This window comes from Accipiter gentilis, chromosome 7 (genome assembly GCF_929443795.1).
Source record: "Accipiter gentilis chromosome 7, bAccGen1.1, whole genome shotgun sequence".
Lineage (NCBI taxonomy): Eukaryota > Metazoa > Chordata > Aves > Accipitriformes > Accipitridae > Astur > Astur gentilis.
Window position 1 is genome coordinate 10564797 of NC_064886.1, and position 23858 is coordinate 10588654.

Here is a 23858-nt window from a genome sequence, read left to right on the forward strand (position 1 = left end):
CGAGGGGCGGCGGGCGAGGGGGGACCGGGGCGAAGTTGGGCCTGGGGTCCCGGTCGGAGCTGGTACTCGGGGGCTGCACCGCCGGGACTGGGCTCCCCAGGTATGTTGAGGCCGCCCCGGGAGGCCGGCGGGATCGGGGGGGCTCGGTGCTCCCCCGCTGCGGCGGCTCCCCTCCTGGGACGCTGGGAGCTTGGGCCTGTACCGGCGGGACCGGGGCTTAGGCAGGCTCAGGCCTGAGCGCCTGCTCCGCGGGTGGCCGAGCCCTCTGCAGCGGGTGCGTGGGTGGGAGGGGGCCTCGGCGTGCGGGGGGGGGGGGGGGGCTCGGCCGGGGCCCCTCCCCCCCCCCCGGGGCCCTGGCTGGGGGGAGGCTCCCGGTAAAACCTCTCCTTCCTCAGGCCGTGGGGAAGATGACGGCGGAGCGGGGTTACTGGAGCAGCCTGACTCCCCTGCAGAAAGTGGCGGTGGTCCTGGGGATCCCAGCCAGCGCCACTGTCCTCTACATCCTGTACCGCAGGTACCAGGAGAGCCGAGGTGGGTGTTGCAGCCCCCGTGCAGTTCCCACCCATGGGCTTGAGCGTTCAGCCGCCTTCCCGCCCCCGGACCCCAACCGGGCCCCTTGCCTTCCCCAAATGTGCTGAGGTGCTCGGGAACAACCCTGAGGCTTTCAGAGCTGCCTTGGGCCCCCTCCTGGGGGACAGGGAGGCTGTTGGAGTAGTTTTGCCAGCTCTGAATTTCCCTCGTGCTGTTCATACTCCCCCCCCGGGGGTTTCCTTTCCCCCGCCACGGGGACCCGCTGCTGTCACTCTGCCGCTTTCCCCTCAGAGGAGCGGCTGACCTTCGTGGGAGATGAGGAGCTGGAAATCCAGATGCGAGTACCCCGGACGGCCGTGAAATCCATCATCGGCCGGAAAGGAGCCACAATCAAAAAGGTAAGCCATGCCAGAGGGTTATGGGGGTGACAAGGAAAGGCCAAGTTTACTGGGAGCCCCAGTAAATGGTAGACGTCGGGGCTGGATCCCCCCCACCCTGTGCCCACAGCTAAGCCAAGAGACGGGGGCTCGCATCGAGGTGGAGAGAGAGGATGAGGGTGAGGAGACAGTGCTGCTGATCTCGGGCTCCCCCAGCCAAGTCTGCCGGGCGAAAGCCACTGTCCACCAGATCGTGATGGAGAGCACCCTGGTGTCGGAGCAGCTCTGCGTGCCCCAGAGAGCTGTCGGCAGGATTATCGGTACCTCCCCCCACCCTAGGGAGGCAGGGGACAGTGGGAGGTGTCCCCAGTTTCCCCGCTGGGTGTCTGTGGTGGCACAATTGCTGTTGAAAGGCCTGGTGGCGCAAGCATGTCGGGGCAGCCTGTGGGATGGAGGCTGGCTCCTGCTCTGAGTCCGCTCTGCCTCAGTTTCCCGGGGCGCTCTCTCCTGCAGGCCGGGGCGGAGAGACAGTGCGGGGCATCTGCCGCAGCTCGGGGGCCAAAGTGCTCTGCGAGCACGAGGCTGACGCCGGCCTGGCCCCGGTCAGGGTCATCCAGCTTTCGGGGACGCGGAAGGAGGTGGCAGCCGCTAAGGTGAGCGGGAGGCAGCGGGGCTGGGGGACGGCTTGGCCCCCCAGCCCAACGCTCTCCTTTTTCCCCCCAAGGAACTCATCATGAAGAAGCTAATGGAAGACGATGTCTTCCGGAAGGAGCTGGCCCAGTCAACGGCAATGCGGTGCCAGCGCAAGCAGCCCCTGGGCAGCCGGCGGGAGCAGGAGCTGCTCCCTGCCAGGACGCTGGAGCACAGGGAAGAGGATGGGGGCTCATTCTGGGCTGACGGCTCGCTTCTGGGCCAGGCTGCCTTTGAGGAGGTGGAGGAGCTGGAGGATGAGAGCAAGGAGCTGGAGGAGCTGGCGGCAGGGCCTGACACAGCAGTACCAAAATTTGAAGGTGAGAAGCGTTTGTGTCGTCCCCAAGGGCGCAATGGGAAAACTGTGCTGGGGAGAATGTAATTTCCTCGGGTCCCCTGGGGATCTGTGGAGTGTCGGGAGCCATTTCAACGGTGCTGGGTCACCCTGGGCTGCCTCCGGCTTTGTCCCCCAGACTCTCTCCCTCCGTCCCTGTGCCGGATGCTGACATGGCCAGAGCCCAGGCCAGGCAGGATGGCTCAGCTGCCTCCCAGGCTTTTGCTGTTGTCCTTTGTCCCACGATGGCCCGAGATGGGTCTCTGCAAGTGGGATCTGCGGGTCGGCTTCTCCTCTCGCCTCGTCTTGCATTATACCCGTCTCTGTGGGGGGCTGGGGGGTCCCCTCAGCTGCCCCATCTGGCTCTCACCGGGGTTCCCCACGCCTCTCCCATAGTTCCCAGTCCTGATTTTAGCTTCCACGCTGATGAGCACCTGGAAGTTTATGTCTCAGCCACGGAAAACCCCAGCCACTTCTGGATCCAGATCATCGGCCAGCGCAGCCTGCAGCTGGACAAACTGACCACCGAGATGCGGCAGTACTACCGGAGCAGTGGCCACACAGTGAGACCCCACGGGGTGCCAGCCCTGTGTTGACGTCTGTCCCCGTCCACCCCCCCAGCTCCCCTCACCTGTCCCAGAGAGGTCACCCACCCTGTCCCATCCCGTCTCCCAGACAGAGCTCTCGACCGTCCAAGCAGGGGACATTGTGGCCGCTCCCTACGTGGGTGGCAGCAACTGGTATCGAGCCCGTGTCCTGGGCACGCTGGAGAACGGCAACTTTGACCTTTACTATGTGGATTTTGGGGACAATGGAGAGGCCCCCCGCGAGGCACTGCGAGCCCTGCGGTGAGTACGGGCTATCACCTGGGGAGGGGCTGGCAGGGAGGGTGTGTATGTGGGGGGGGACAACAACAGGGCTGTCGTTGAACATCCCTGGGGAAGCCGGCGGTGTGGTGAGGGCTCGTGGCTGCATTGTTGGAGGAATTGGCCGAGGCCATTCAGTGTTTTTGTGAAGCAGTCACGGCGGGAAGAGCTGCAGGAAATCCTCGGGGAGCCGGGCTTGTGGCCGAGGCGGGCTGTCCTTGCCGGGAGAGCCAGCAGCTCCCGCAGCGCAGTGTCACGGTGGCTTTCTCTCCTTGCCAGGAGCGACTTCCTGAGCCTGCCCTTCCAAGCTATTGAGTGCAGCCTAGCTGGGATCCTGCCCGCCGGTGAGTGGGGAAGGAGCCCTGGGGGGAGGCAGGGGGCCGGATCTGGCCATGTCCCTTTCCTGCAGGTGTCGCCCGCTTCTCAGCCGGGCTCTGCTCACCTGGTTCACCCGCTCTCACAGGGGCCGAGTGGGAAGAGGCAGCCCTGGATGCCTTTGACCGGCTCACCCACTGTGCCATGTGGAAACCACTGCTGGCAAAGATTTCCAGCTATGTCCCCTCCGGGCTCGGTGCCCGGCCCAACGTCCGTCTCTACAGCCTCCACCACGGGGAGGTGAGCCCCCGTCATGCCCCAGCCCTCCTGCTCTGTCCCCACTCTCCTGTGCTGCTGGCTTTTCAGCCCTGTCTCCTTCTGGCACAGAACCTTGATGTGGGAGCGGAGCTGGTGCGGCTGGGCTACGCCATCCCCTGTCCCCAGGAGGAAGAAGAGGAGGGCACCAGGCTACCAAAGGAAGCCACAGCCAAGATGCTGGTGAGCAGACACAGGACCAGGGTGGGCAGCCGGTTGTCCCACCTGGCCTCCTTGGCAGGAGCCAGCGCCAGCCCCCTTGGGGCCAGCCTGCCTCCCCCAGCGCAGGGCCATCTCCTTGCTGCCCCGAAGCCATGCTGGTGGTTGCCGGCGCAGGTTAACCCGGTTCTTTCTGGCGCAGGAGAATGTTGCCTGTGGCTCCCTTGCCACCCTCACCTCAGAGCCCCTGACCTCTCCGGCCGTGACCCCCCTGGCCCCAGCTGGCCTCAGCCCTTCGGGTAAGCCCGGGCAGCCCCCTCAGGCTGGAATGGGCCCAGTTACCCCAGCAACTTGCTTTCCAGGGCCTCCCCGGCCTCCGGCATGGAATTTGACCGCCGGGGCTCACCCCCCTAACCCCCCCTCTCTACAGATGACACCTCCAGCAGCAGCGAGGACTTCCCCGTGATGGAGGGCAGCGCCCGGTGACACCAATGCTGTACAGATTGGCCCTGGGGAGCCTCCCCCGGGCTGGGCCGGGCCCAGGGGGAAGGGGAGACACCCCGCCCCCCGAACTCCCTTTACCTCCCCCTTTGGCGTTAAAACGGTTCCCCGGTGCCCCTGACCCCCCTCCCCGGGGGTAAGGGAGTCCCCTCTCTGCTGCGGGGTGGGGGGGCTGTGTGGCAGCAATAAAACAGAACGTTTCGAAGCTCTCTGCCCGCTCGGGTGTTGGTGAACGGGGACCAGGTAGGGGAGAACGGCACCGGGGCTGCCCCCGGTTTGGGGGGGGGGAGGGGCGTTCCCTCATTTCGGGGGAAAGCAGGAGCTGCCGGGCTGGGGTACACGGCGGGGGAACGTGGGCCCGAGGAGCGGTGGGCAGTCGGGGGTGCTGGGGCGCAGGCACGCGGCGGGCAGCCCCCGGTGGGGTCCTTGGGTACCGGCGAGCGGCCCCGGTGGGACCCTACTGCGCAGGCGCGCGGTGGGCAGCTCCGCGTGGGGGGTGTGGGTCTTTGAGCGCAGGCGTGCAGCGGGCCGTCCCCGGCGGGAGGTCCCGTGGCGCAGGCGCGTGGCGGGGCAGCCCCCGGCGGGGTCCTCAGGCGCAGGCGTGGGGTCCTCGGGCGGCGCCGGGGAGCAGGGAGGGGGCGGCCATGTTGGGCCGTGGGGCGGCGCGGGGCTGCGGTCTCCTGCTGCGGGCGGCGAGCCGGGCCCTGAGCCTCAGCCACAGCCGGGTGAGGGCCTGGGGGGAGCCGTCCCGGGTGTGTTGGGGGCTTTCGCGGCTGTCTGGGTGCCTGGGTGCGCGTTTTGAGGGGCGGGGGGCGGTACGGGGGTGTCCGTGAGGGGAAGGGGGGCGGGGTGTCTGCATAGGGGCGTTGGGAGTACCTAGGGGTCTGGTGGGGGGTATAGCGGGGGGGGTATGGGGTATATGGATCTAGGGAGCAATTAATAAAGGACGGGGGGGTTGAGGGGAGGTGTTGGGGGTTACCTGAGGGTGCAGCCGCCTTGTCGGATGGGGAGAGCTGGGGGTGACTGGCGGCTCTGCAGGAGCCGGGAGGGGGGGGTTGTTGTCGCCGCTCCCCGGGATGGAGCGGGATTCGCAGCTGGGGAGCTCCTGCGTTGCTCGGTGCCCGGCTGACACCCCCCCCCCCCCCCCCCCCCCCCCCGCCTTGGGCTGACCCCCCCCCCCCCCCCTTCCCGGCCAGGGGACGGTGGTGGTGGAGCGATGGTGGCAGGTCCCGCTCAGCAAAGAGGGGCAGCAGCCCCGCCTGCACCCCCGCAGGCACCGCATCTACAGGCTGGTGGAGGACACCAAGCACCTGCCCAAGACGAATTTGGAGCTGATCCTCACCCAGTCGGTGGAGAGTATGTTGCTTTTCGTGGGTGTTTGCCTTCCTGTGGCAGAGCTGGGCACCGGTCGCAAGACTTAATTTGGTTTCTGTCCCATTTTGCCCTGGTCCACATAGGGAAGGGGCAGGATTCCCCCCATTAGGTCCTGTTTCCGATGATCCAATGGCAGCAGGATTTCATCCCTTGGGCTGTGGGATGATTGAGGGTTGCAGAACCCTGAAAGCAATAATTTTGTGGTATTTTGGGCCTGTTTTTTTTGTTTTTTTTTTAAAAACTTCCTTCAGATGGAACCTCAAAGCTGTGGTGGGGGCTGCAGGGCTGGCACATCGCTGGTGCGCACCTCGCTAACATCACCTCTTGCCCCTCTCCTTGTAGATTTGGGGAACCGGGGAGACGTGGTCAGTGTGAAGAAATCGTTGGGTCGTAATAAGCTCCTGCCCCAGGGGCTGGCTGTCTACGCCTCACCAGAGAACAGGAAGATGTTTGAGGAGGAGAAGAAGGTGAGTTGGCACACAGGGGCTGCTCCCAGCCCAGCTGGGGTAGTTTTTGTCCTGTCCCTGCTTTGAAATCAGGAGATTTCAAAAGAGGGAGCAGAGATTTTGGTTTAAAAGGGTCGGTTGTTCTTTGGGACTGTTCCTGTCTCCCTCCACCCATGTGTTTCTGGTTTTGTGGGGTGAGATCTGCTGATCACCTTAGAAATATGGTCTCGCGATGAGCCCTTCTTGCTAATAAATTCCTTTGCAGAGTTTGCAATGACAGGAGAGCCCTCCGGGCCTCTACTAAGCTGCCTTTCCCCCAGCGGCGTGCAGGCAGGCTGCCTGGCACGTGGCGTTGCCGCACCTTTTTTTCGTTTATTCTCCTCAATCCTCTTTTCCTCACAGTTGCGCCAAGAAGGGAAGCTGGAGGCACTCCAAACCCAGAGTGGGGAGAAGGTGAGCAGAGGGGCACCAGTGACTCTGACGTTATTCTGGAGAAATCCCTGAAAATGCCAAGCCTTTGCCGGAGCCTCTTGGCCAGGTGCTGGGAACCCTCTTCCCTCCAGCTGCGGCTCAAAGAGGCAGCTGCCTGCATGCATGTCTGCACGGCTGCCGATGTGTGTGTGAGCTTCTGGGTTGAGGGCTGGGGCAGCCCCATACCCCCGGCATCCCCTGCTCGCCTGCCTGAGCCCCTCGGGACCTTGCTGGCTTCCCACCTGGAGTACTGGGAGCACTGCACTCCCCGACACCCTTCTTCCCGTCTTTGCAGACCATCAAGTTCCTCAAGAGCTGCCGCCTCGAGGTGGGCATGAAAAACAACGTCAAGTGGGAGCTGAACAACGAAATCGTGGCTCGCCACTTCTTCAAAAACGTGAGCAGTTGCCCGGAGCCGGCGCTGCGCCGGCCAGGAGCTCTTTGCTGGTGCTGGGAGCTCCCATGTGTGAGCGGAGCCACAGGAGTCAGTCATGGGGGCCCAAATCCCGGTGGGAGGCATGTCACCAAAGGGTTTGAGGACCCAGCAGTGTGTCTGTGACTGGTCTGGGGCTCAGCCAGGGGATGTGCCGAGAGCAGCTCAGCAGAGGGTTTAAGACCTCGAAGGGATTAAGAAGGGAAGATGATAAATCGGGGGATGAGGCCGCGGTCCTTCCCATGGCACATGCCAGGCCAATGCCTGCAGGAGCCCCTGGGGGCCTGGCGGCTCTGCTGTCAACATGCTGGGGCTCCTGTTTAGGGGCTGGGGAGCTTGGGGGGGGGCTCACCGCGAGCTGCCCCTGCTCCCCAGCCTTCACTCCTAGGGCCTCGTTTTATTTCTCAGCTGCGGGTTTTTGTGCCTCCCCATGCGCTGAAGCTGCCAGAGGAGCCCATCACCAGGTGGGGCGAGTACTGGTGCGACGTGACGGTGAGTGAGTGGCCCTTCAGTACCCACCTCTCCATCCCTTTCCCAGCTGGGCGAGTGCCCCCCCACCCCCGTTACCCTTCTCGGCACCTCTCCAACCCACACACCCCCTCCCCACCTCCTGTGGGGCTCCCACGCCAGCCATCCGCACCACATGTCCGTGCCAGAGAAACCCGGCGGTGCCTGTCCTCCAGCATGGGATGGGAGGAGCGGAAATACTTTATTTAAAAAAAGAAAAAAAACAGCAAAAGGAGAAAAAAAACCCCAAAACCAAACGCATCCCTGCGACCTAGATAGACGAGACCATCTCGCCCATCGCCATTCATCTTTTGTCCTTCCCGGGCCCTCCGGGGAGTGGAGCTGGCTCTGAAACTGCCTGCTCTAAATCGGTGTCATCGCTGATGGGCGTCTCCCACTTCGTTCACTGTGCCGAATTCCTGGAGCTGGTGGGGAAGGGGCGAGGGCACACCCCGCTTCCCTCCCGCTTCCCTCCCGCTTCCCTCCCGCTTCCCTCCCGCTTCCCTCCCGCTTCCCTCCCACTTCCCCACTTTCCCCCATCTCTCTCCGAGCTCAGATCCCATGGGGATTTAGGGATGGAGCTACCGTGGGCGCAGAATGGGGTAGAGAGGCAAGAGTAGCTGCATGCTGGAGCACAGCAGCCGCTCCCCCCTCCCTGGGGGATGGGGGGCTGTCCCCCACTGTGACCCTCCCCTCCCATCTGGCAGGTGAACGGGCTGGAGACGGTGCGGGTGCCCATGTCTGTGGTGAAGTTCCTGCGGCCCAAGACCAAGCGCTACAAGCATTGGCTGGCGCAGCAGCAGGCCCAGCTGGCAGCACGGAGGGAGGCACTGCTCTGAGCCCGGGGTGGGGGGCCCTACCAGCCCCCCTGGACCCCAGTTTGCTACTGGTAGGCGCTGGGGGAACGGGGCGGGGGTTCCCTGATTTGTTACACACACACACCCCCCCCCACTCCCTCCCTTGGTGGCTGCTGGTACTGAATAAAGGGCTTGATGGGCTTTGGAGTGGGGTGGGGGGGTCTGCTCCTGGGGTGGGGGTGGGACACAATGGGAGGGGTGGGGGCAGCTCCCTGGGGACCCCCTGTGACCCCTCCCCATGTGCAGCCTCCCTCCCAGTGGCACCTTCTCCTGCCCCTCCCTGCCCCGAGAGCACCGGTGGGGAATGGTGACACCACAGCAGCACAGGGCGTGAGGTCTCACTGTCTGTTATTGGAGCGAGACCCTGCTGTTCCCCCCCCTCTCAGGGCACCGCTCGTGGCCTCCCCAGCTCCTCCTGGATCTGGCCCGGCAGCTCTGGCTGGGTGAAGTATGCTGTGGGGGGGTAGGCAGAGGGGTGAGTGGGAGGCCGGACCCCCTCCCCGCTGCCCCCCCCCCCCCCCGCCCCCCCCTGTGCTCCCCCCCTCACCTGCGGCGAACTCCAGGACATCATCCGGTCGCTGGAGCAGCAGCTCCCTGCAAGGGGGGACACAGGGGTTTGGGGCCGTTTTCGTGTGGTTTCCCGCAATGGAAAATGGCAATTATTTTTTTTTTTTTAAAGACGAATTAAGGTGTTTTTGTGAAATTTGTCGGGGGTTGTGGGGGGGCCGTGTCTCACCTGAGGAAGCCCCGCAGCAGCAGCCGGACGGATGGTCGGGCCCGCAGGTACCGCTGGCTGCTCAGGCAGAGCATGGCCTGCGGGGGGCGGGGGTCTGTTACCGGGGGCGGGGGGGCGGGCGGCCCGCGCAGGAGCCCCGCAACCCCCCTAGCACGGCGGGGCGTCGCCCAGAGCTGCATACCCACGGCGGGGGGTGTACCCCCGTGGGTGCGTGTACCAGTTCCACACACGCCTCCCACCCCTTCCCCAGCACCTGGTCGGGACGCGGCGGTGACTGCGGCGACGCCATCTTGGCTGCGCCCGCAGCGGCTCGTCACCATGGCAACTGCGGGGAGGGGGGCGGCGCCGTGTGCGGCGGCTCCTGGCGATCAGCACCGGGGACAGCGCCGGGCGGGGCGGGGCACGCGGGTTCCCGCCACCCACCCACCCCCACCCCCCCTCCACCACCATCACCCGCGTGCGCGCGCGCGCACAGGCACCCACCCGGGCTGCGCGCGCCCCCCGTGTGCGCGCACGGACACGGATGCGCGTGCGCGTACAAGCGGCCCGCCTGCACACACTCACACACATCACGCACACATACACACACCCGGACCGCCCCCCCCCCCCCCCCCGCGGTGCCGGTGCCCGGTAGCCGGGACACGGCCCCGGTCCCCAGGTCCCGGTGTTCTCGCCGGTACCCGGTGCCGCTCTGACATCAGCACCGGGTGGGGCGGGGCGGTCCCGGCCGGGGAAGAAGAGCGGCGAGGGGTGTCGGGCCCGTCCGGACCCCGGTGCCGGTGCCGGGGCGCAGCGGGCGCGGGGCTCCCGCCGTCGCCGGGGCTCTCGGGGAGCGCGGCCGCCATGGGCCGGGCCGGGCGCTGAGCCTCCGCCCTCTCCCTCGCCTCCCCGGGACCGGGACCGGGCCCCCCGCCGCCTCCCCGCCTCCGGGGGCACCGGGGCGGCGAGCGGGCGGTACCGGCAGGCCGGGCGCTGACGGCAGCCGCCGGGATCCGGGGGGGCCGCCGCACGGGAGGCCCCATCGGGAAGCCGCCGGGACCTACCGGGAGCGCCGGGAGCGCCGCCCCCCGGGCAGAGCTGCCCCCGCCCCGCCGCGCCCCGTCCCCCGGAGCCGAGACGAGCCCCGGGGCCGCCTCGTCCTTTGTGTGCGCCGCGGCCGGGCCGGCACCGGGCGACTGGGGGACCGGGGCGACCGGGGCACCGGCAGCCGCCACCGGGGGAGCCGAGCCCGGGCGGCGGGAGCGGCACCGGCGACCGCCCCGGCGATAGCGGGAGCCGCGCCGAGCGCCGGGAGCGGCCCCGGGGCCCGGCCCCCTCCCCGGCGGCCCCATGAAGGAGCCCGACGCCATCAAACTCTTCGTGGGGCAGATCCCGCGGCACCTGGAGGAGAAGGACCTGAAGCCCATCTTCGAGCAGTTCGGGAAGATCTACGAGCTGACCGTCATCAAGGACAAGTACACCGGCATGCACAAAGGTACGGCCGCTGGCAACGGCCCCGCGAACGGGCCCCACGAACGGGCACCGGCACCCGGGAGCGGCCCCGGCCCTGGGAACGCGCAGAGCCGCACGCAGCCCCCGCCCCCGGCACCGGGAACAGCTCCCCGGCACCGGGAACAGCCCTGTATTACAGCCCCCGGCACCGGGAACAGCCCCGTGTACAGCCCTCGGCACCGGGAACAGCCCCGTGTACAGCCCCCGGCACCGGGAATAGCCCCGTGTACAGCCCCCGGCATCGGGAACAGCCCCATACCCGGCCCCGAGCACCACCCACAGCCCAACCTACAGCCGCAGGCCCCGGGCACAGCCCCATGTACAGCCCCGGGCACCCCAGCCCAGGGCCCAGGTGCCAGCGTAGCCCCGGGCACCGGGTACAACCCGTGTGGGGTGTCAGGGTGCCGCGGGTGCTGGGTGCCGGTTGTACAGCCGCGGGTGCTGGGGCCATCGTGCCGGTGGAGGCCGTGTGGGTGCGGATGTTGGGTGTGGGGGGTGTTGCGTGGGTGGGTGTTTGTGCGGGTGATGCCCAGCTGTGCGGGTGTTGGGGGGATGACGGGGGTGGCCCTGAGCGGCTGTGCAGGCGGAGGGTGTTGTGTGGGTGGGTGTTTGCGGTGCTGGGTGACGAGTGTGGGCTGTGGCTGTGACAGCTGGGGGGGTGATGATGGGGGAGGGGGTGATGGCGGGGTGTGGGGTGCCATGGCTGGGGGGGATGCAGCGGCCGGGGGGGTGTCGGCCGAGGGGTGTGCGGCGGTGGTGGGGCCGTGCTGCCCCTGGGGGGGGGGGGGGGGGGGGTGTCTGTCCGAGGCAGGGACCCCCCTACCAATGTCTGACCTCCATCTCCCAGCAGCGGGGGGGACCCTGGAGCCCCCAGCCTCCCCCCCTCCACCAGCTATGCCACAGGACAGGCGGGGGGAGGCCGAGGCGAGCACAGGCCTGAGGCCGGGGTGATGGGCACCCGGACAGCAGAACTGGGGGGGGGTTTCAGCACCACTGCCCCTGGATGCCTGAGACCCCCCAGGCTGGAAGGGAGTATAGGGACACTGGCCCCCCCCACCCCGGGGGGGGGGCATCGCCCCGAAACACGGGGTCTGGATTCTGTATGGGGACATGGGCTCCGGCTTCTATAGGGGACATGGGTGCCGTATGGCCTCTGCGTGCTCTGTGGGGCCACGGGCTGTGGGTTTGGGGGCCACGGGGGTCCTGCATCCCCCCCCCCCCCCCCGTCATCCCCATCCTGTCTCTCCCCCCAGGATGCGCCTTCCTGACTTACTGCGCCCGCGAGTCAGCCCTGAAGGCGCAGAGCGCCCTGCACGAGCAGAAAACCCTCCCGGGGGTGAGTGGGAGCACGGGGACTCCCCCCCAACCCGTGACACCCCTCCCAACCTGTGACAGCCCCCACCACCACACATGACACCCCCCCCCCCCCCTCCTCACGCCGGGACCCCGCCATCCCCTAACCTTGGGAGGACCCAGGTGTCTGGGACCCCACCTTTGGGGGGGGATGTGACACCCCAAGAACATCTGCCGGCAGGGGTGTGTTATAAATAGCGGGCGAGCACCGTGTCGCCTGGAGACGGCCTGGCGCTAACGAAGGCCTGGCTAACGAAGGCCTGGCGCTAACGAAGCGTTGCCAGGCGAGCGGCGGGCACTGGGCAGCTGAGCTAACAAAGCCGGGGGGAGGATGTGGAACCCAGGCATTTGGGTGCCCCCCACCCCCGTTGAAGCTGGGGTGCTGGGGGGGGTCCCAGCAGCTGAGGTCATCCCCCCCATATCCCCCCCCCCCCATCGTGGGTGCTGGGGGACCCGGGTGACTGAGGCCTCGTGGGGATGCTTTGGGAGGGGTCCCAGGTGTGGGGTGGGATGGGGGGGGGGCAGTGTGGGGGTCCCCGGATGCGGGGGCAGGGGGGGTCGGTGGTCCATCCGTTCCCCCCCCCCCCCCCCCCCCCCTCCTCCCGCCCTGGCTGGGCTGCGCATGTGCCGCCGGCCCCGGGGGAGATTTGGCTTCGCCGGGATAATCCGGGGATTTGGGGGCCGTAAATCCCGGGGGGGATTTGCGGGGGGGGGGGGGGGGTGGATTAGGGGCGGCACCGCCCCAACAGCTGCCCCCACCGCACCGGGATGGGGACGGGGTCGGGACCCCCCCGCACCCCCCAGGCCTTGGGGCGGTGGGGGCGATACTGGGGGGTCCTGGGCCAATTTGGGGTGTTGGGTGCCTGGTGACACCCCCCCCCCCCGCGCGCCCCCCCCCCCCGCCCCGGCCGGGGCTGATCCCGGCCCCGTGGGGGATTAGGGGGGATTAGTGCCCCCCGGGGGGGCATTTCCAGCACCATCTGGGGCGGGGGGGGGGGGGGGGGTTGGGGCCACCTTCGCTTTCGGCAGGGGAAAGGGGCCGCTCGGGGTCAGCTGGGGCTGAATCCGCCCCCCCCGGCCCCCCCGCAGCCCCTCGAGATGGGGCAGGACGACGGCCCCCCCGCATCTCTCCCCCCCCCAACCCCCCCCCCCCAAGGCCCGGGCTCATCCCGGGCCCATCTCGGGGGGGGGGAAGGGGCGGGGTCACGGCAGGTCTGGGGGTCCCCTCCTCCCCCGGCCGCCCCCCAATCTCCATCCCCCCGCGCGCCCCCCCCCCCCCCCCCATCCCCGTCATTGTTTATAGCGAGCGCTGATGATGTCAGCGGCGTTGCCGGGCAACGGGGATGGGTAAATTGGGGATGAGTAGGCGGTTGCCATGGAGCATATTCTGCCGTTGCCATGGTTACCGGGCATCTGCGCCCTCCCCCCCCTCGGTCTCTGGGGGTTACGGGGCTGGGGGGTGGGCGGGGGTGGGTTCATCCCCCCCTAATTAAAGGGGGGGGGCTGGTGCTCATTAGCGCATCATTGGGGCCCCTCAGGCCCCCCCAGTGGCGGTCGCCAAGGCGCCCGTTGCCTGGTAACGGGATGCAGGGCCAGGGTTGCCATGGCGACAGGAGCATCTTTGGGGTGCTGGGGGGGGGGCGTGGATCTGTGCACCTACCGGGGGGGAGAAGGCCCCTGGGTCCCCTTGGAGGGGGGTGGGTGGGAGGTGCTGGATGCCTGGGTCCCTCGGGGGTGTGTGGGGGTGGGGGCTGTGTCCCCATCCCCCCCTTTTGTCCCCCCCAGATGAACCGGCCCATCCAGGTGAAGCCGGCGGACAGTGAGAGCCGAGGAGGTACCAGCACCCCAAAACCGCCCCCCCCGTTCCCCGTCCCCAACCCCTGTGTCCCCAATCCCTCCCTGTGACCCCCCCCAGGACCCCAGGGCCACTCCACATCCATCCCCAGGATGGGTGTCAGCCGGGTGTGGTGTCCCCATCCCAGGGGTCTGTCCCTAGGGTGGGGTGTCCCTGTGTCCCCATCTCTGTCCTCCCCACCATGTCCCTCTTTCCCAGGGAGGGGTTCCCAGCCCTGTGGGGTGTCCCCATTCCCAGGGTCCCCAGCCCATCACAGTGTCCCCATATCCCTGTCCCTGGGTCCCAGCCCTTCACGGTGTCCTGTGGGGGGGTCCTATTCCAGTATATGTGTGTGGGGGTCCCCACCCCGGTGCCCCCTGCCACGCCCCCCCGGTCTCCGTCCCCACAGAGGACCGCAAGCTCTTTGTGGGGATGCTGAGCAAGCAGCAGGCGGACGAGGACGTGCGCAAGATGTTCGAGCCCTTCGGCACCATCGACGAGTGTACGGTGCTGCGCGGGCCCGATGGCACCAGCAAAGGTGGGTGGGCTGGTGGGCACCCCAGGGCTGGGGGAGGCGGGGGCACCCAGGGGTCCCTGAGGGCTCTGTGGGGTCGGGAGGAGGGAATCTGTGGGGCAGGGATGTGAATTGGGGGGGTGCTGGGGGTCATGGCACAGGGATGGGGGTAAGAGGGTCTATGGGGGGGTTGGAGAGGGTTCAAGGGGGGGTGTGATGGGGTGCTGCTCCAAGGGGGTCTGCAGGGCATGGAGGAGGGGCTCAGAGCACCCTGCATGGTGGTTCTTGTCCCCATACCCAGGCGCCCAGGTCAGGGGCCCTGGGTGCCATTTTGGGGGTGGAGAGGCCTGGGGGGGGGGGGGGGGGGAGGTGTGCCCTGGTCCCCATGCCGGTCCTGACCCGCTGTCCCCAGGCTGCGCCTTCGTCAAGTTCCAGAGCCACACGGAGGCCCAGGCCGCCATCGCCGCCCTCCATGGGAGCCGCACCTTGCCGGTGAGACAGGCATCGCCGGGCACACCGGCCCCACCATCGTCCTCTTCATTGTCCCCATCATTGTCCCCGTTATCATCCTCATCGTCATCCCTGTCATCGTCCCCGTTATCATCATCATCATCCCATCATCCCTGTTATCACCCCACCATCGTCCCCGTCACCCTTCCCACTCTGTTGCACCCTGGGAGTCCCAGCGGCCCAGCACCAGTGGTCACCCACTGTGTGACGGCATGTCCCCATGCAGGGTGCCTCCTCCAGCTTGGTGGTAAAGTTTGCAGACACGGAGAAGGAGCGGGGCCTGCGGCGGATGCAGCAGGTTGCCAGCCAGCTGGGCATGTTCAGCCCTATCGCCCTCCAGTTCGGGGCCTACAGCGCCTACACGCAGGCGGTAGGGTGGCCACCGGGCACCAAGGGAGGGCTGGGGGGGGATGGTGTTGGACCCCTACCATGGTCCAGCATAAGATCGTGGGGGTGACGGGTGTCTGGTGATGGACACTAGGAGATGATGAACGCCCTTGATCGTGGATGTGGGTGCTGAGTATTGGGGTGACAGACATGGGGAGGTGATGGACCCCGTGGTCCAGAATGGGGGCCCTGGGGTGCTAGGTAGTGGGCGGGTGATGGACCCCGTAGTTCAGAGTAGGGGCAGCAGGTGATGGGCATGGGGGGATGACAGACCCCAATGGTCAAGGATCATTGGGTGATGGATGTTGGGGTGGTCCCCATGGCCCAGGATGGGACGCTGGGAGATGACAGACCTCCATGGTCCTGCATGGGGATGCTGGGATGACGGGTATCAGGGTGGGAGCCACGAGGAGATGACGGACCCCGTTACCAAGACGGGGTGATGGGTGTTGATTGCCAATGGGGCACTGGACCCGTGAGGTTCTCCCTTGGCGGGAGGGCCTCGCTGCTCCGGGAGGGGACCCTGGTGCCCGGTGCCAGGCGCTGTCCCCACAGCTGATGCAGCAGCAGGCGGCCCTGGTGGCCGCCCACTCGGCCTACCTCAGCCCCATGGCCACCATGGCCGTCCAGATGCAGCACATGGGCACAGTCAACCCCAACGGGCTCATCGCCACCCCCCTGCCCCCCTCCTCAGGTAGGTGGGACCTGGGACAAGGGGGTGACGGGGATGCTGGGGACGGGGTCACGCGACGTGGGAGCGCCTGGGAAGGGAGGATATCAGGGATGAGGACATGGGATATGGGGGACACCCAGACATGGGGGACATCAGGAATGTCCAGGGATGGGGCGACATGGCGGGTTGGCAGTGGGAGATGGGGCTCCCACGGCTGGGGACATGGGAGTGGGGTTGAGGATGGGGACATCAGGATGGGGGCAACGGGAACAGAGATGTGGGGATGTGAATGGGACACAGGGGCAGCAGGGGAAGATGCAGGGGGGACAAGGGACATGGGAGCACAGGGAGGCAGTGGGAGGTGAGGGACACCAGAGATGGTGGCACCAGAGATGGGGGCACGTGGGGACAGAGGGTGAGGAGGTGCCACCACGGGGGTGACGCAGGTGTCCCTGCAGGAACCAGCACGCCGCCAGCCATGGCCGCCACACCAGTGCCCGCCATTGCGGCCCCACTGAGCGTCAACGGCTACAGCCCGGTGCCGGCGCAGCCCGCAGGACCCCCCGCGCCAGAGGCCGTCTATGCCAGCGGGGTCCCCCCTTTCCCAGGTGCCTGCCGTCCCCTCCCCGCGCCCCCACTGCCCCCCGCCCCCCCTAACGGCCCCCTCTGCCCCCAGCCCAGAGCCCCGCCGCCCCCGGGGACCCCCTGCAGCAAGCCTACGCCGGCATGCAGCACTACACAGGTCTGGCCCTGGGGAACTGGGGGCACTAGGGGGCGGGGTGGGGGGCATTGCATGGCACTGGTGGGAACTGGGAGGGCAGCTGGGAGGCACTGGGGGGGCATTGCATGGTACTGGGGACACTGGGAGAGTACTGGTTGGGGCATTGCATGGCACTGGGAGGCACTGGAGGGACATTGAATGGCAGTGGTGGGTACGGGGAGGGTACCGGGGGCACCTGGGAGGCACTGGGGGGTGCATTGGGAAGGGACTGGGGGGCACTGGAGGGGCATTGATTAGCACTGGGGGGCGGGGGGCGACACTGCAGTAGCAGTAGGGGACCATTGCATGGCATCAGGGATTACTCAGCAGGGCACTGGGGGGACACTGCATGGCTTTGGGGGGTACCATGAAGTCCTGGAAGGGCACTGGGGGCCATTTGAAGATACTGGTGGGCATTGCGTGGCTCTGGGGAGCACTAGTGGGCACCGGGAAGGGCTGGCCTGCGGGGTGCCAGGGGGTGGGTGGGTGCCTGTGCCCCCCCGTCCCGGTGCCAGGCTGATCCCATGTCCTCCCCCCCCACCCCAGCCGCCTACCCAGCAGCCTACGGGCTGGTGAGCCCGGCCTTCGCCCCCCCGGGGCCCCTGCTCGCCCCCCCGCCCCCCCCGCAGCAGCAGCAGCGTGAAGGTGAGCGCACCCTGGGGACATCCCCCCCCGAGTAACCGTCCCCAGGGTGCTGGGCTTGGGGTGCCCCATGCTGCAGAGGCAGGATGCCCCAGGGCATTTGGAGGGACTGGAGGTGGCTTGTGGGGGTTGTTGGGGTGCCCCCCCGGTGGGATTTGGGGTTGCCCCATCAAGGAGGCAGGGTTTGGGACTCAGGGTGCCCATAGGGATGTGGCTGCAGGGCAAGGTTCTGGGGTGTCCGTGGGGGGCCAGGGTCCCTATGGGTGGCCAGGGCCAGGTTTCTGGGTGCCCGCAGGCGCATGGGGCTGGGTTTGGGGGTGCGGGGCCGGTGCCCCCCCCCGCCCGCTGTGACGCCGCTCCCTCCGCAGGCCCCGAGGGCTGTAACATCTTCATCTACCACCTGCCCCAGGAGTTCGCGGACACCGAGATCCTGCAGATGTTCCTGCCCTTCGGCAACGTCATCTCTGCCAAGGTCTTCGTGGACCGCGCCACGAACCAGAGCAAGTGCTTCGGTAGGGCCACCGCCGCCTGGGGACACGGGATGGGGACACCATGGTCAGGGCTTGGGGACACCATGGCCAGGGCCACTGTGACCTGGGAATGGGGACAACATGGCCAGGGCATGTGGATGCCCCAGCCAGGTGCTGTGGGGTCACCTTGCCCCATGGCAGAGCCCCCCCAGGGCCGTGGGACAGAGGCAGGGGAGGGTTGTGGTCACCCCTGTCCCCACGCCTGATGTCCCCGCTGTCCCCACAGGCTTCGTGAGCTTTGACAACCCGGCCAGTGCCCAAGCGGCCATCCAGGCCATGAACGGCTTCCAGATTGGGATGAAGCGCCTCAAGGTGCAGCTCAAGAGGCCCAAAGATGCCAACCGGCCATACTGAGCCTGGTGAGCCCCTCCCAACCCCCCCTGGGACCCCCCCGCTGGGCATCCCTTGGCTGGGAGCCCCACCTGCCCCCACCCCCCCAGCTCTGCTTAATGCCACCCATCTTCCTCCCACCCCAGGTCTGGAGGCTCTGGAGCAGCACCCATGGGTGCCTCCCTGTTGCAGAGCAGCCCCCCCCCCCCAGCGGTGCCCACAGGGGGCTTGGTCCTGCTGGGGGGGGGGACACAGACCCCCACATGCTCAGGAAGGATGGACCCCCCCCCTCCAGGACTGATCTGGACCTCCGCCATCCATCCCAGTCCAGGCAGGGCTGGGTGGGCCCTGGGTGCCAGCACCCCCCCCAGCATCTGGGTCCAGTCTGCCCTGGGGGGGGCACACCCCCCCAAAGACCCCCCACTCCCCACAGGGACCTGCCCCCCCCCCCAGGGGGACCCTGGTTGGAGCTTTTTTCTCACCATACAGGACCAAAACCAGCTCCAAGCCAGGAAGGGGGGGGGGTCCCTGCTGCAGGGGGGGGGAATGTGTGTGGGGGGGACACATGCCCATGGTTGGGGGTACCGGCCCCGGCACCGCCACCCCTCCCAGGTCCCCTGGGTGGCTGTGCCAGGGCGCAGCGGGACCCCCTCCCCGACACACACTGCCACCCCGCTTTGCCCCTGCCCCCCCCCCCCAACCTGCCTCAGTTTCCCCCCCTCCTTTGCCCATGAGCGCCAGTGGCTGCACTGGCACCAGGTGGGGGGGATGCAGCCCCACGGCATGGCCACGGCCAGGGCACGCCAGATGCTGTGTGGGCGCGCAGCAGCTGAAATTGGGATGCTCCAACACTGGGATGTTCCACCATGGTGATGCACCTGGTGCCGCACGTGGCCAGCGTGGCTGAGCCAACGACATGCCGGGTGCTGGATGGACATGCAGCGGCCGGAGCCAGGACCTGCCAGGCACAAACCAGCCAAATCTGGGAGACAGGCACAGCCGGCATCAGGGCACCGGGAGCCACAGGGACCCGGAGCAGCTGAAGCAGGGATGTGCTGCTGGCATTGGACAGACATGGGATGTGCCAGCGGACACAAGGCCTCCGGCTCTGCCCGGAACCACCGCAGCGGCCAAAACTGGGGTGTGCCGGGCACCCACCAGCCAAAATGGTGCTGAGTCCAGCACTGTCCAGCCCCGCAGCCTCCCCGCCCCCAGGGACGGTGTCCCTGGCATCCCCTCAAATGGGGACGGTGCCCCCCAGCCTCCCCCAGCTCCACGTTTACACCCACCGCTCCCTGCTGTAAATAAGGTTTGGGGGGCGCAGGGGCCGGGGCGCTCTCTCTTTCCCCCCCTTTTGGGGGGTTTGGTACCTGCTGAGTTGATTTAGGGGGTGGGACGGGGTGGGGGGCACGGGGCGATTAGCGTGGGGGGGGGGGGGGACGCAGACCCCCGGGAGTTGACGTCTGCGGTTGAGATGCCGCTGCTTAACTTATTTGCTATTTATTGCAGTTACTTTGGATAATTTAATTTTTTTCTCTTTTTTTTTTTCTCCTCTTTTTTTTTCTGTCTAAATAAAATAAGTTAAAAAAAAAAAAAAAAAGGCTTAAAGGAGATTTTTAAAGCATCCCCCCCCCCCGGGGGTGCTGGGGGCGGGGGGGGGGGGGGGAGGTGGGAGGGAGCAAAGCAGGATCAACCCCAGCGCCCATGGGGAAGAAACACGGCCATGGTTCCCAGTAGTTTCATCAATAAATCAATTTATTTAAAAGAATATGTTACAATTAATTACACTAAGTGACTTTACCAAACAACCAGCATGGTTAGAGACTGAGGAATGAAACACCAGGAGCAGCTGGGGGAGGGAAAGGGGGGGGGGGGGCTTTTTTTTTTTCTTCTTTTTTGTTGTTTTCTTCACATTTCTGACTGACAAATAAAAAATACAAGATACTGCAGTGAAAAGACAATTAGAGTTCTCTCAAATAAATTAAAGAGGATGTGGATGGTAGTGAAATCGAGGCGGGGATGACGACGACATTTCACCAGCTCCTACTCGAACAGGGTCACGGGCGCGATTATTGCTGAGACCTGCCCCTTTCATGCCACTGATGAGCCCTGGCACTGGAGGGGGTGTGTGGGGGGGGTGGTGGTCCCCCGCATATCTCCCAACTCCCACCCCAGGGCCTCCGGCAGCACAGGGCTCCCGAGGACAACGGCCCCGGGGCGGGTGAGAGACACGGCCGAGCTCAAATCCAATTACTCTGGCGCTGGGCTAATTAATTCCCTGCTCACGGCCTTTGCTCTCTCCCAGTGCCCTGGCTGCCTGAGGAACCAGGAGGATCCCCCGCACCGAACTGGAATTTAACCCAAAAAACCATGTGGAGGCTGGGAATATCGGCGGCCCAGTGATGGGGCAGGGGTGGGATTGTGTTCCCATCTGCCCCATGCTGGGGTTTTAAATCCATTTTTTCCTTAATTGCCCCAGGCCACCCTGACGAGAGAACGGAGCTGGGGTCACAGCATCCAAAGGCTCCCACTGGGAACACACTGAGCCCGGCTGCACCCCAGCATTTGTCCTCACCCCGTGCCGTCTCCCGACCTGGTGAGGGGCAGATAAACCCCTTCCCAAAACACAGGCAGAAAGGGGAAATCACTACACTAAGCAAACGCACAGCATTTTCTGCTTGGGATCACCTCCCCTCCCTCCCACACCCACGGTGCCTGGGGGGCTGTGAGCATTGCCAAGATGTTCACCCATGCTTGCCCAAGCTCACTTGTGTTCTACATTAGTATTTTGTTCCTTGTGGGGGGTGAAGCAGCAGGACCAGCATCTCCCAAATATCACAAAAGCCACCCCAAACCCAGGGGTGCCTGGGGGAGCGATACAGAAACCAGCCCCAAACCTGCTCAGAGGCAGGAAAAGCAGCTTTTCTACCTTATTTCTCCTCCTCGGCACTGCTCGGCCACCTGGCAGATCACTCGCCACCATGGCTGAAGCCGGCTGGTTTTTGGAAGCGCTCTCTGATCTCTCCCAAAAAGCCCAAGGGTCTCGAACCACCACCCAGATCACCCATGGGGGGAGCAAGGGGAGTGGGCAGCACCCCCCACTCCCCGCTTCAGGGTGCCAGGGCGAGGGGACCGATCCTGGAACCCACAAGATCCTACATCCTGGCCACGCCACTGGGCTCCCCTCACTCCCAGAGCCGGACATCCCCCACAGTTGCTCAAAGTCTGCATGAAAATACCCAGAACCAAACCAAAACACAGGAAAAAAAAAAAAAAAAAAAAAGTCAAGAGCTTGTAAACGTGTCAAGGTCCTTGTGCCAGGAGAGGTATTTCCCTGTAATGTTGCTTCGCTGTTGTTTTTGTTTTGTTTTGTTTTTTTCCTTTTTTTTTTGTTTCCTTTTTTTTTCCTCCAAAGTTAGTTTTTAAAAAAACATGATGGGTTGGGAAGAGAAATGTGTGTAAAAATGCAAGCTTAAAAAAGGTACTGCCACCAATATGAAATTTTAAAAGAAATATATATATGTATATACGTGCACAATATTTGTATATATATATAGCTTTTTAGGGGCGCTTGGTTGGTTTGTTTTGTTTTTTTTTTTTTTTTTTACATACATACATATATATGCCTGAACAGTGCAAATGGATGACATTTCTAGTTCCAGTTGTAAAAAATAAAAGCACAGTCCATCTTCTGGAACAGGACCCAAGTGGAAGGAAGAGACGGAACACCCTCGGGCGATTCCTCTGCCATCCAACACTTTTTCCCCTCTTTTCTCAGCCGAGCCTGTCATTTATCCTAGTTGCTTAATTCCATAAACATGAAGTTCACAAATGGTATTATTATTAATAATATTTAGTTTAAGGGCTTTAATACAATAACAGAATTTTAAGTGTTAATTGGGGGAGGGGGGGTTACGTTCTTCCATGACGAGGGGCTAAGTGGCTGCATCCCTCTGCTGTGACCTGACCATCTGAAAGATATTCTGAAAGAGAAGAAAAAGGACATTAAAAGTGCGATGTCACTCAGGAAGAGCTGGGTTCGACTCTCCTGCCAAGCTACACTGCAGCCCTATGAGCACAGAAGGGACCGGGGGTGACCCGTGGGGGTCTACCTGTCCCCCAGCCCAACCATGAGAGCCTGGGGATGGCCAGAACTGCTCCTGGTCCAAACACCGACACCACACAAAGCAAGGGACTCCCTGCAGGGCAAACGTCCTCCCAGCAAACCCCCTGCAGATCCCCTCAGCCCCTCTCCACTCCAACAGCCCTCAACCCTACTGGCAACGATCCAACAAGCCGGCTCCGGGAGCAGGCAGGGCAAGAAACCAAGGGGCTTGCAGCCAAACTACATCCTACATCTCCAAGAGCTCCCCCTGAGGCAATACTCCTGGAGCAAAGAGCCCTCCCAGCGCCAATGCACATCGCATCCCAGCTCAGGTCGCCCCGGGCTCTAACTCCCTACTGCCACATCCCAGCTCCCTGCGAGCTCCCAGCCTATAACCAGGATGGCAGGAGAGGAGAGGATCTATCCTGCACACACAGCTGTAAGGCTTCCCTGTGCTAAGGGCTCCCAGGGAGCAGATGCCTTCGCTCAACCTGGTGGCGAGAGCTGGGGAAAGCCAGGTCTTACAGGAGCAGACAGGATTTAAGCACCCGTTCCTCTATGGGGATTTGCCATGGCCCTGGTGGAGCAGCAGGTTTTGGGAAGGGCAGCTCAGGGGAGCCACCCACCAGATCAAGCTGAGTCGGCATGATTTTGCCACCCTCCTTCTCTGGACCAACTGTGGGAGAAGATCCCACCTGCATGCTCCTGTGTCCTTGGTGTGGGACCCCTTCCCCACTGCCAGCTTCAGGGCTGCTGAAGTACCCCTGGCTCAGGCAGACATCCCCACCATCAGCCCCGCTTCCATCCCCCTGCAGGGTCATGTTGGTGTTACCCTTCAGTATTTCAGCACTGAGCAGCCCCACGATGATTTAACCATCCTGCTCTGCCCACCTCTGCATCACACCGGGGTGCTGGACACCCTCCCGGCTGTCTCACCACATCCTCTGGCTTTCCAGCAACACCTTCATCCAGCCAGGACCAGAGTGGTCCCAGTGGCTGCCGGGATGCACCATGCATGGGGATGCCAGTCGCGTTCAGGGGGAGACCCCAAGCCAAGGGTAGCTCAGGGATAAGGATGAGCCTAGGGTTCAGACACACCTGGGACCTCCTGCTTGGCGTTTGCTGCTCTGGAGAGCCATGGCACTTGCTGGAAGCCCTCGATCCGGCATATCCTAGCTCCTCTCTGGCACTAATGAATCCTCCCCGTGCACAGGGGGCCGCAACAGCCAGAGGAGAAGGCAAATAATGCCCTGACGGAAAGTGGCTCAGCCCGATGGCTGAAGCTCGAGCAGGAGATTAAAGGAGGTCAGGAAGGAGGTCAGGAGGAGCCCTGGGAATTGGACAGATCCCCCCCAAAAAGCCCCGTTCTCTCCCAGCTCCACAAGCATCCCTCCCTCTAGAAAAGGGCCAGAGGCTGCAAATAACCCAAATTACGCTTGCAAGAGCTAAACCAAGCTGAGTGGCAGCTCAGCTCTCCCAAAAGGAGGACAGAGCCGTTTCCTCATGTCCCCCCTACCCCAGCTTGGTCACAGGGGTCACCGGTGACTGCCCTCCAACCCATGGCACGGTCTCTCTCCCACGACTTCATCTATAAGGTCTGAGCCACCCCAATGTCCCCAAACAGAGCTTGTCACCTGCAGCAAGCCAGCCTCATCCTCCAAGGAGCCATGCACAGCTCAGCCTCCCTCCTGAGAAGGGACACAAGAGGGCCACCATATCCCTCCCCTCAGCACCCAGCATGAGCAGCAGGGACCACAAGGGTCTGACAAAGAGCTGGGCTTTTATTTCTCATCAAGATGGCAGAGCAGCAAAGCCTC

At 64.8% G+C, this 23858-nt stretch overlaps 5 protein-coding genes across 13 annotated transcripts in view; 3 read left to right on the forward strand and 2 right to left on the reverse strand.

Annotated features, from left to right (window-relative positions):
• The first annotated feature begins 20 nt into the window (after positions 1-20).
• On the forward strand, positions 21-4272 carry TDRKH (tudor and KH domain containing). Of its 2 annotated transcripts, XM_049806132.1 has the most exons (13): positions 21-100; positions 396-531; positions 823-929; positions 1039-1228; positions 1422-1561; positions 1633-1918; positions 2329-2495; positions 2608-2780; positions 3078-3142; positions 3262-3413; positions 3501-3611; positions 3790-3886; positions 4018-4272. In XM_049806132.1, the coding sequence occupies exons 2-13, from the start codon at positions 408-410 to the stop codon at positions 4071-4073; spliced, it is 1668 nt and encodes a 555-aa protein (XP_049662089.1). In that variant the 5' UTR covers positions 21-100; positions 396-407; the 3' UTR covers positions 4074-4272. The 2 variants fall into 2 exon arrangements, with proteins under 2 accessions (XP_049662089.1, XP_049662090.1); XM_049806133.1 differs by lacking the exon at positions 21-100 and having other exon boundaries at positions 412-514.
• A 351-nt stretch (positions 4273-4623) lies between these two features.
• MRPL9 (mitochondrial ribosomal protein L9) lies at positions 4624-8853 on the forward strand. Of its 2 annotated transcripts, XM_049806138.1 has the most exons (8): positions 4626-4813; positions 5285-5444; positions 5805-5929; positions 6311-6361; positions 6675-6776; positions 7221-7304; positions 8027-8208; positions 8563-8853. In XM_049806138.1, the coding sequence occupies exons 1-7, from the start codon at positions 4733-4735 to the stop codon at positions 8156-8158; spliced, it is 735 nt and encodes a 244-aa protein (XP_049662095.1). In that variant the 5' UTR covers positions 4626-4732; the 3' UTR covers positions 8159-8208; positions 8563-8853. The 2 variants fall into 2 exon arrangements, with proteins under 2 accessions (XP_049662096.1, XP_049662095.1); XM_049806139.1 differs by lacking the exon at positions 6675-6776 and having other exon boundaries at positions 4624-4813.
• On the reverse strand, positions 8544-9143 carry RIIAD1 (regulatory subunit of type II PKA R-subunit domain containing 1). Its single transcript, XM_049806140.1, has 3 exons — positions 8913-9143; positions 8724-8770; positions 8544-8629 (listed from the first exon to the last, which is right to left on the reverse strand). Exons 1-3 carry the CDS (start codon positions 9089-9091, stop codon positions 8559-8561), a joined length of 297 nt encoding a protein of 98 aa, XP_049662097.1. The 5' UTR covers positions 9092-9143; the 3' UTR covers positions 8544-8558.
• Positions 9144-9662: 519 nt separating this feature from the next.
• On the forward strand, positions 9663-19518 carry CELF3 (CUGBP Elav-like family member 3). 3 transcript variants are annotated; one of them, XM_049805956.1, is made up of 13 exons: positions 9663-10386; positions 11657-11739; positions 13542-13590; positions 14000-14128; positions 14517-14596; positions 14841-14984; positions 15557-15695; positions 16133-16282; positions 16351-16416; positions 16981-17079; positions 17445-17588; positions 17833-17965; positions 18083-19518. In XM_049805956.1, the coding sequence occupies exons 1-12, from the start codon at positions 10242-10244 to the stop codon at positions 17958-17960; spliced, it is 1356 nt and encodes a 451-aa protein (XP_049661913.1). In that variant the 5' UTR covers positions 9663-10241; the 3' UTR covers positions 17961-17965; positions 18083-19518. The 3 variants fall into 3 exon arrangements, with proteins under 3 accessions (XP_049661913.1, XP_049661914.1, XP_049661917.1); XM_049805957.1 differs by lacking the exon at positions 18083-19518 and having other exon boundaries at positions 17486-17588; positions 17833-17956; XM_049805960.1 differs by lacking the exons at positions 16351-16416; positions 16981-17079.
• A 155-nt stretch (positions 19519-19673) lies between these two features.
• Positions 19674-23858, reverse strand: part of SNX27 (sorting nexin 27) — a 35584-nt gene continuing 31399 nt past the window's right edge. For all 5 annotated transcript variants that reach the window (XM_049805221.1, XM_049805219.1, XM_049805220.1 and 2 more), the window contains one exon: positions 19674-21919. In XM_049805221.1, coding sequence (XP_049661178.1) covers positions 21872-21919 — 48 coding nt within the window. In that variant the 3' untranslated portion in view covers positions 19674-21871. The remainder of the gene's footprint in view (positions 21920-23858) is intronic.

Excerpts from the sequence above, each read along its gene's own strand:
- MRPL9 (XM_049806138.1), top strand. The coding sequence starts at position 4,733 with ATGTTGGGCCGTGGGGCGGCGCGGGGCTGCGGTCTCCTGCTGCGGGCG. Across the intron at positions 5,445-5,804 it reads CCTCACCCAGTCGGTGGAGA|ATTTGGGGAACCGGGGAGAC; the intron begins GTATGTTGCTTT and ends CTCTCCTTGTAG. Across the intron at positions 5,930-6,310 it reads TGTTTGAGGAGGAGAAGAAG|TTGCGCCAAGAAGGGAAGCT; the intron begins GTGAGTTGGCAC and ends TTTTCCTCACAG.
- TDRKH (XM_049806132.1), top strand. The coding sequence starts at position 408 with ATGACGGCGGAGCGGGGTTACTGGAGCAGCCTGACTCCCCTGCAGAAA. Across the intron at positions 2,781-3,077 it reads GAGGCACTGCGAGCCCTGCG|GAGCGACTTCCTGAGCCTGC; the intron begins GTGAGTACGGGC and ends TCTCCTTGCCAG. Across the intron at positions 3,887-4,017 it reads AGCTGGCCTCAGCCCTTCGG|ATGACACCTCCAGCAGCAGC; the intron begins GTAAGCCCGGGC and ends CCCTCTCTACAG.
- CELF3 (XM_049805956.1), top strand. The coding sequence starts at position 10,242 with ATGAAGGAGCCCGACGCCATCAAACTCTTCGTGGGGCAGATCCCGCGG. Across the intron at positions 14,129-14,516 it reads GCCCGATGGCACCAGCAAAG|GCTGCGCCTTCGTCAAGTTC; the intron begins GTGGGTGGGCTG and ends CGCTGTCCCCAG. Across the intron at positions 15,696-16,132 it reads CCCCCTGCCCCCCTCCTCAG|GAACCAGCACGCCGCCAGCC; the intron begins GTAGGTGGGACC and ends GTGTCCCTGCAG.
- RIIAD1 (XM_049806140.1), bottom strand. The coding sequence starts at position 9,091 with ATGCAGCTCTGGGCGACGCCCCGCCGTGCTAGGGGGGTTGCGGGGCTC. Across the intron at positions 8,771-8,912 it reads CTGCTGCGGGGCTTCCTCAG|GGAGCTGCTGCTCCAGCGAC; the intron begins GTGAGACACGGC and ends CCCCCCTTGCAG. Across the intron at positions 8,630-8,723 it reads TGTCCTGGAGTTCGCCGCAG|CATACTTCACCCAGCCAGAG; the intron begins GTGAGGGGGGGA and ends ACCCCCCCACAG.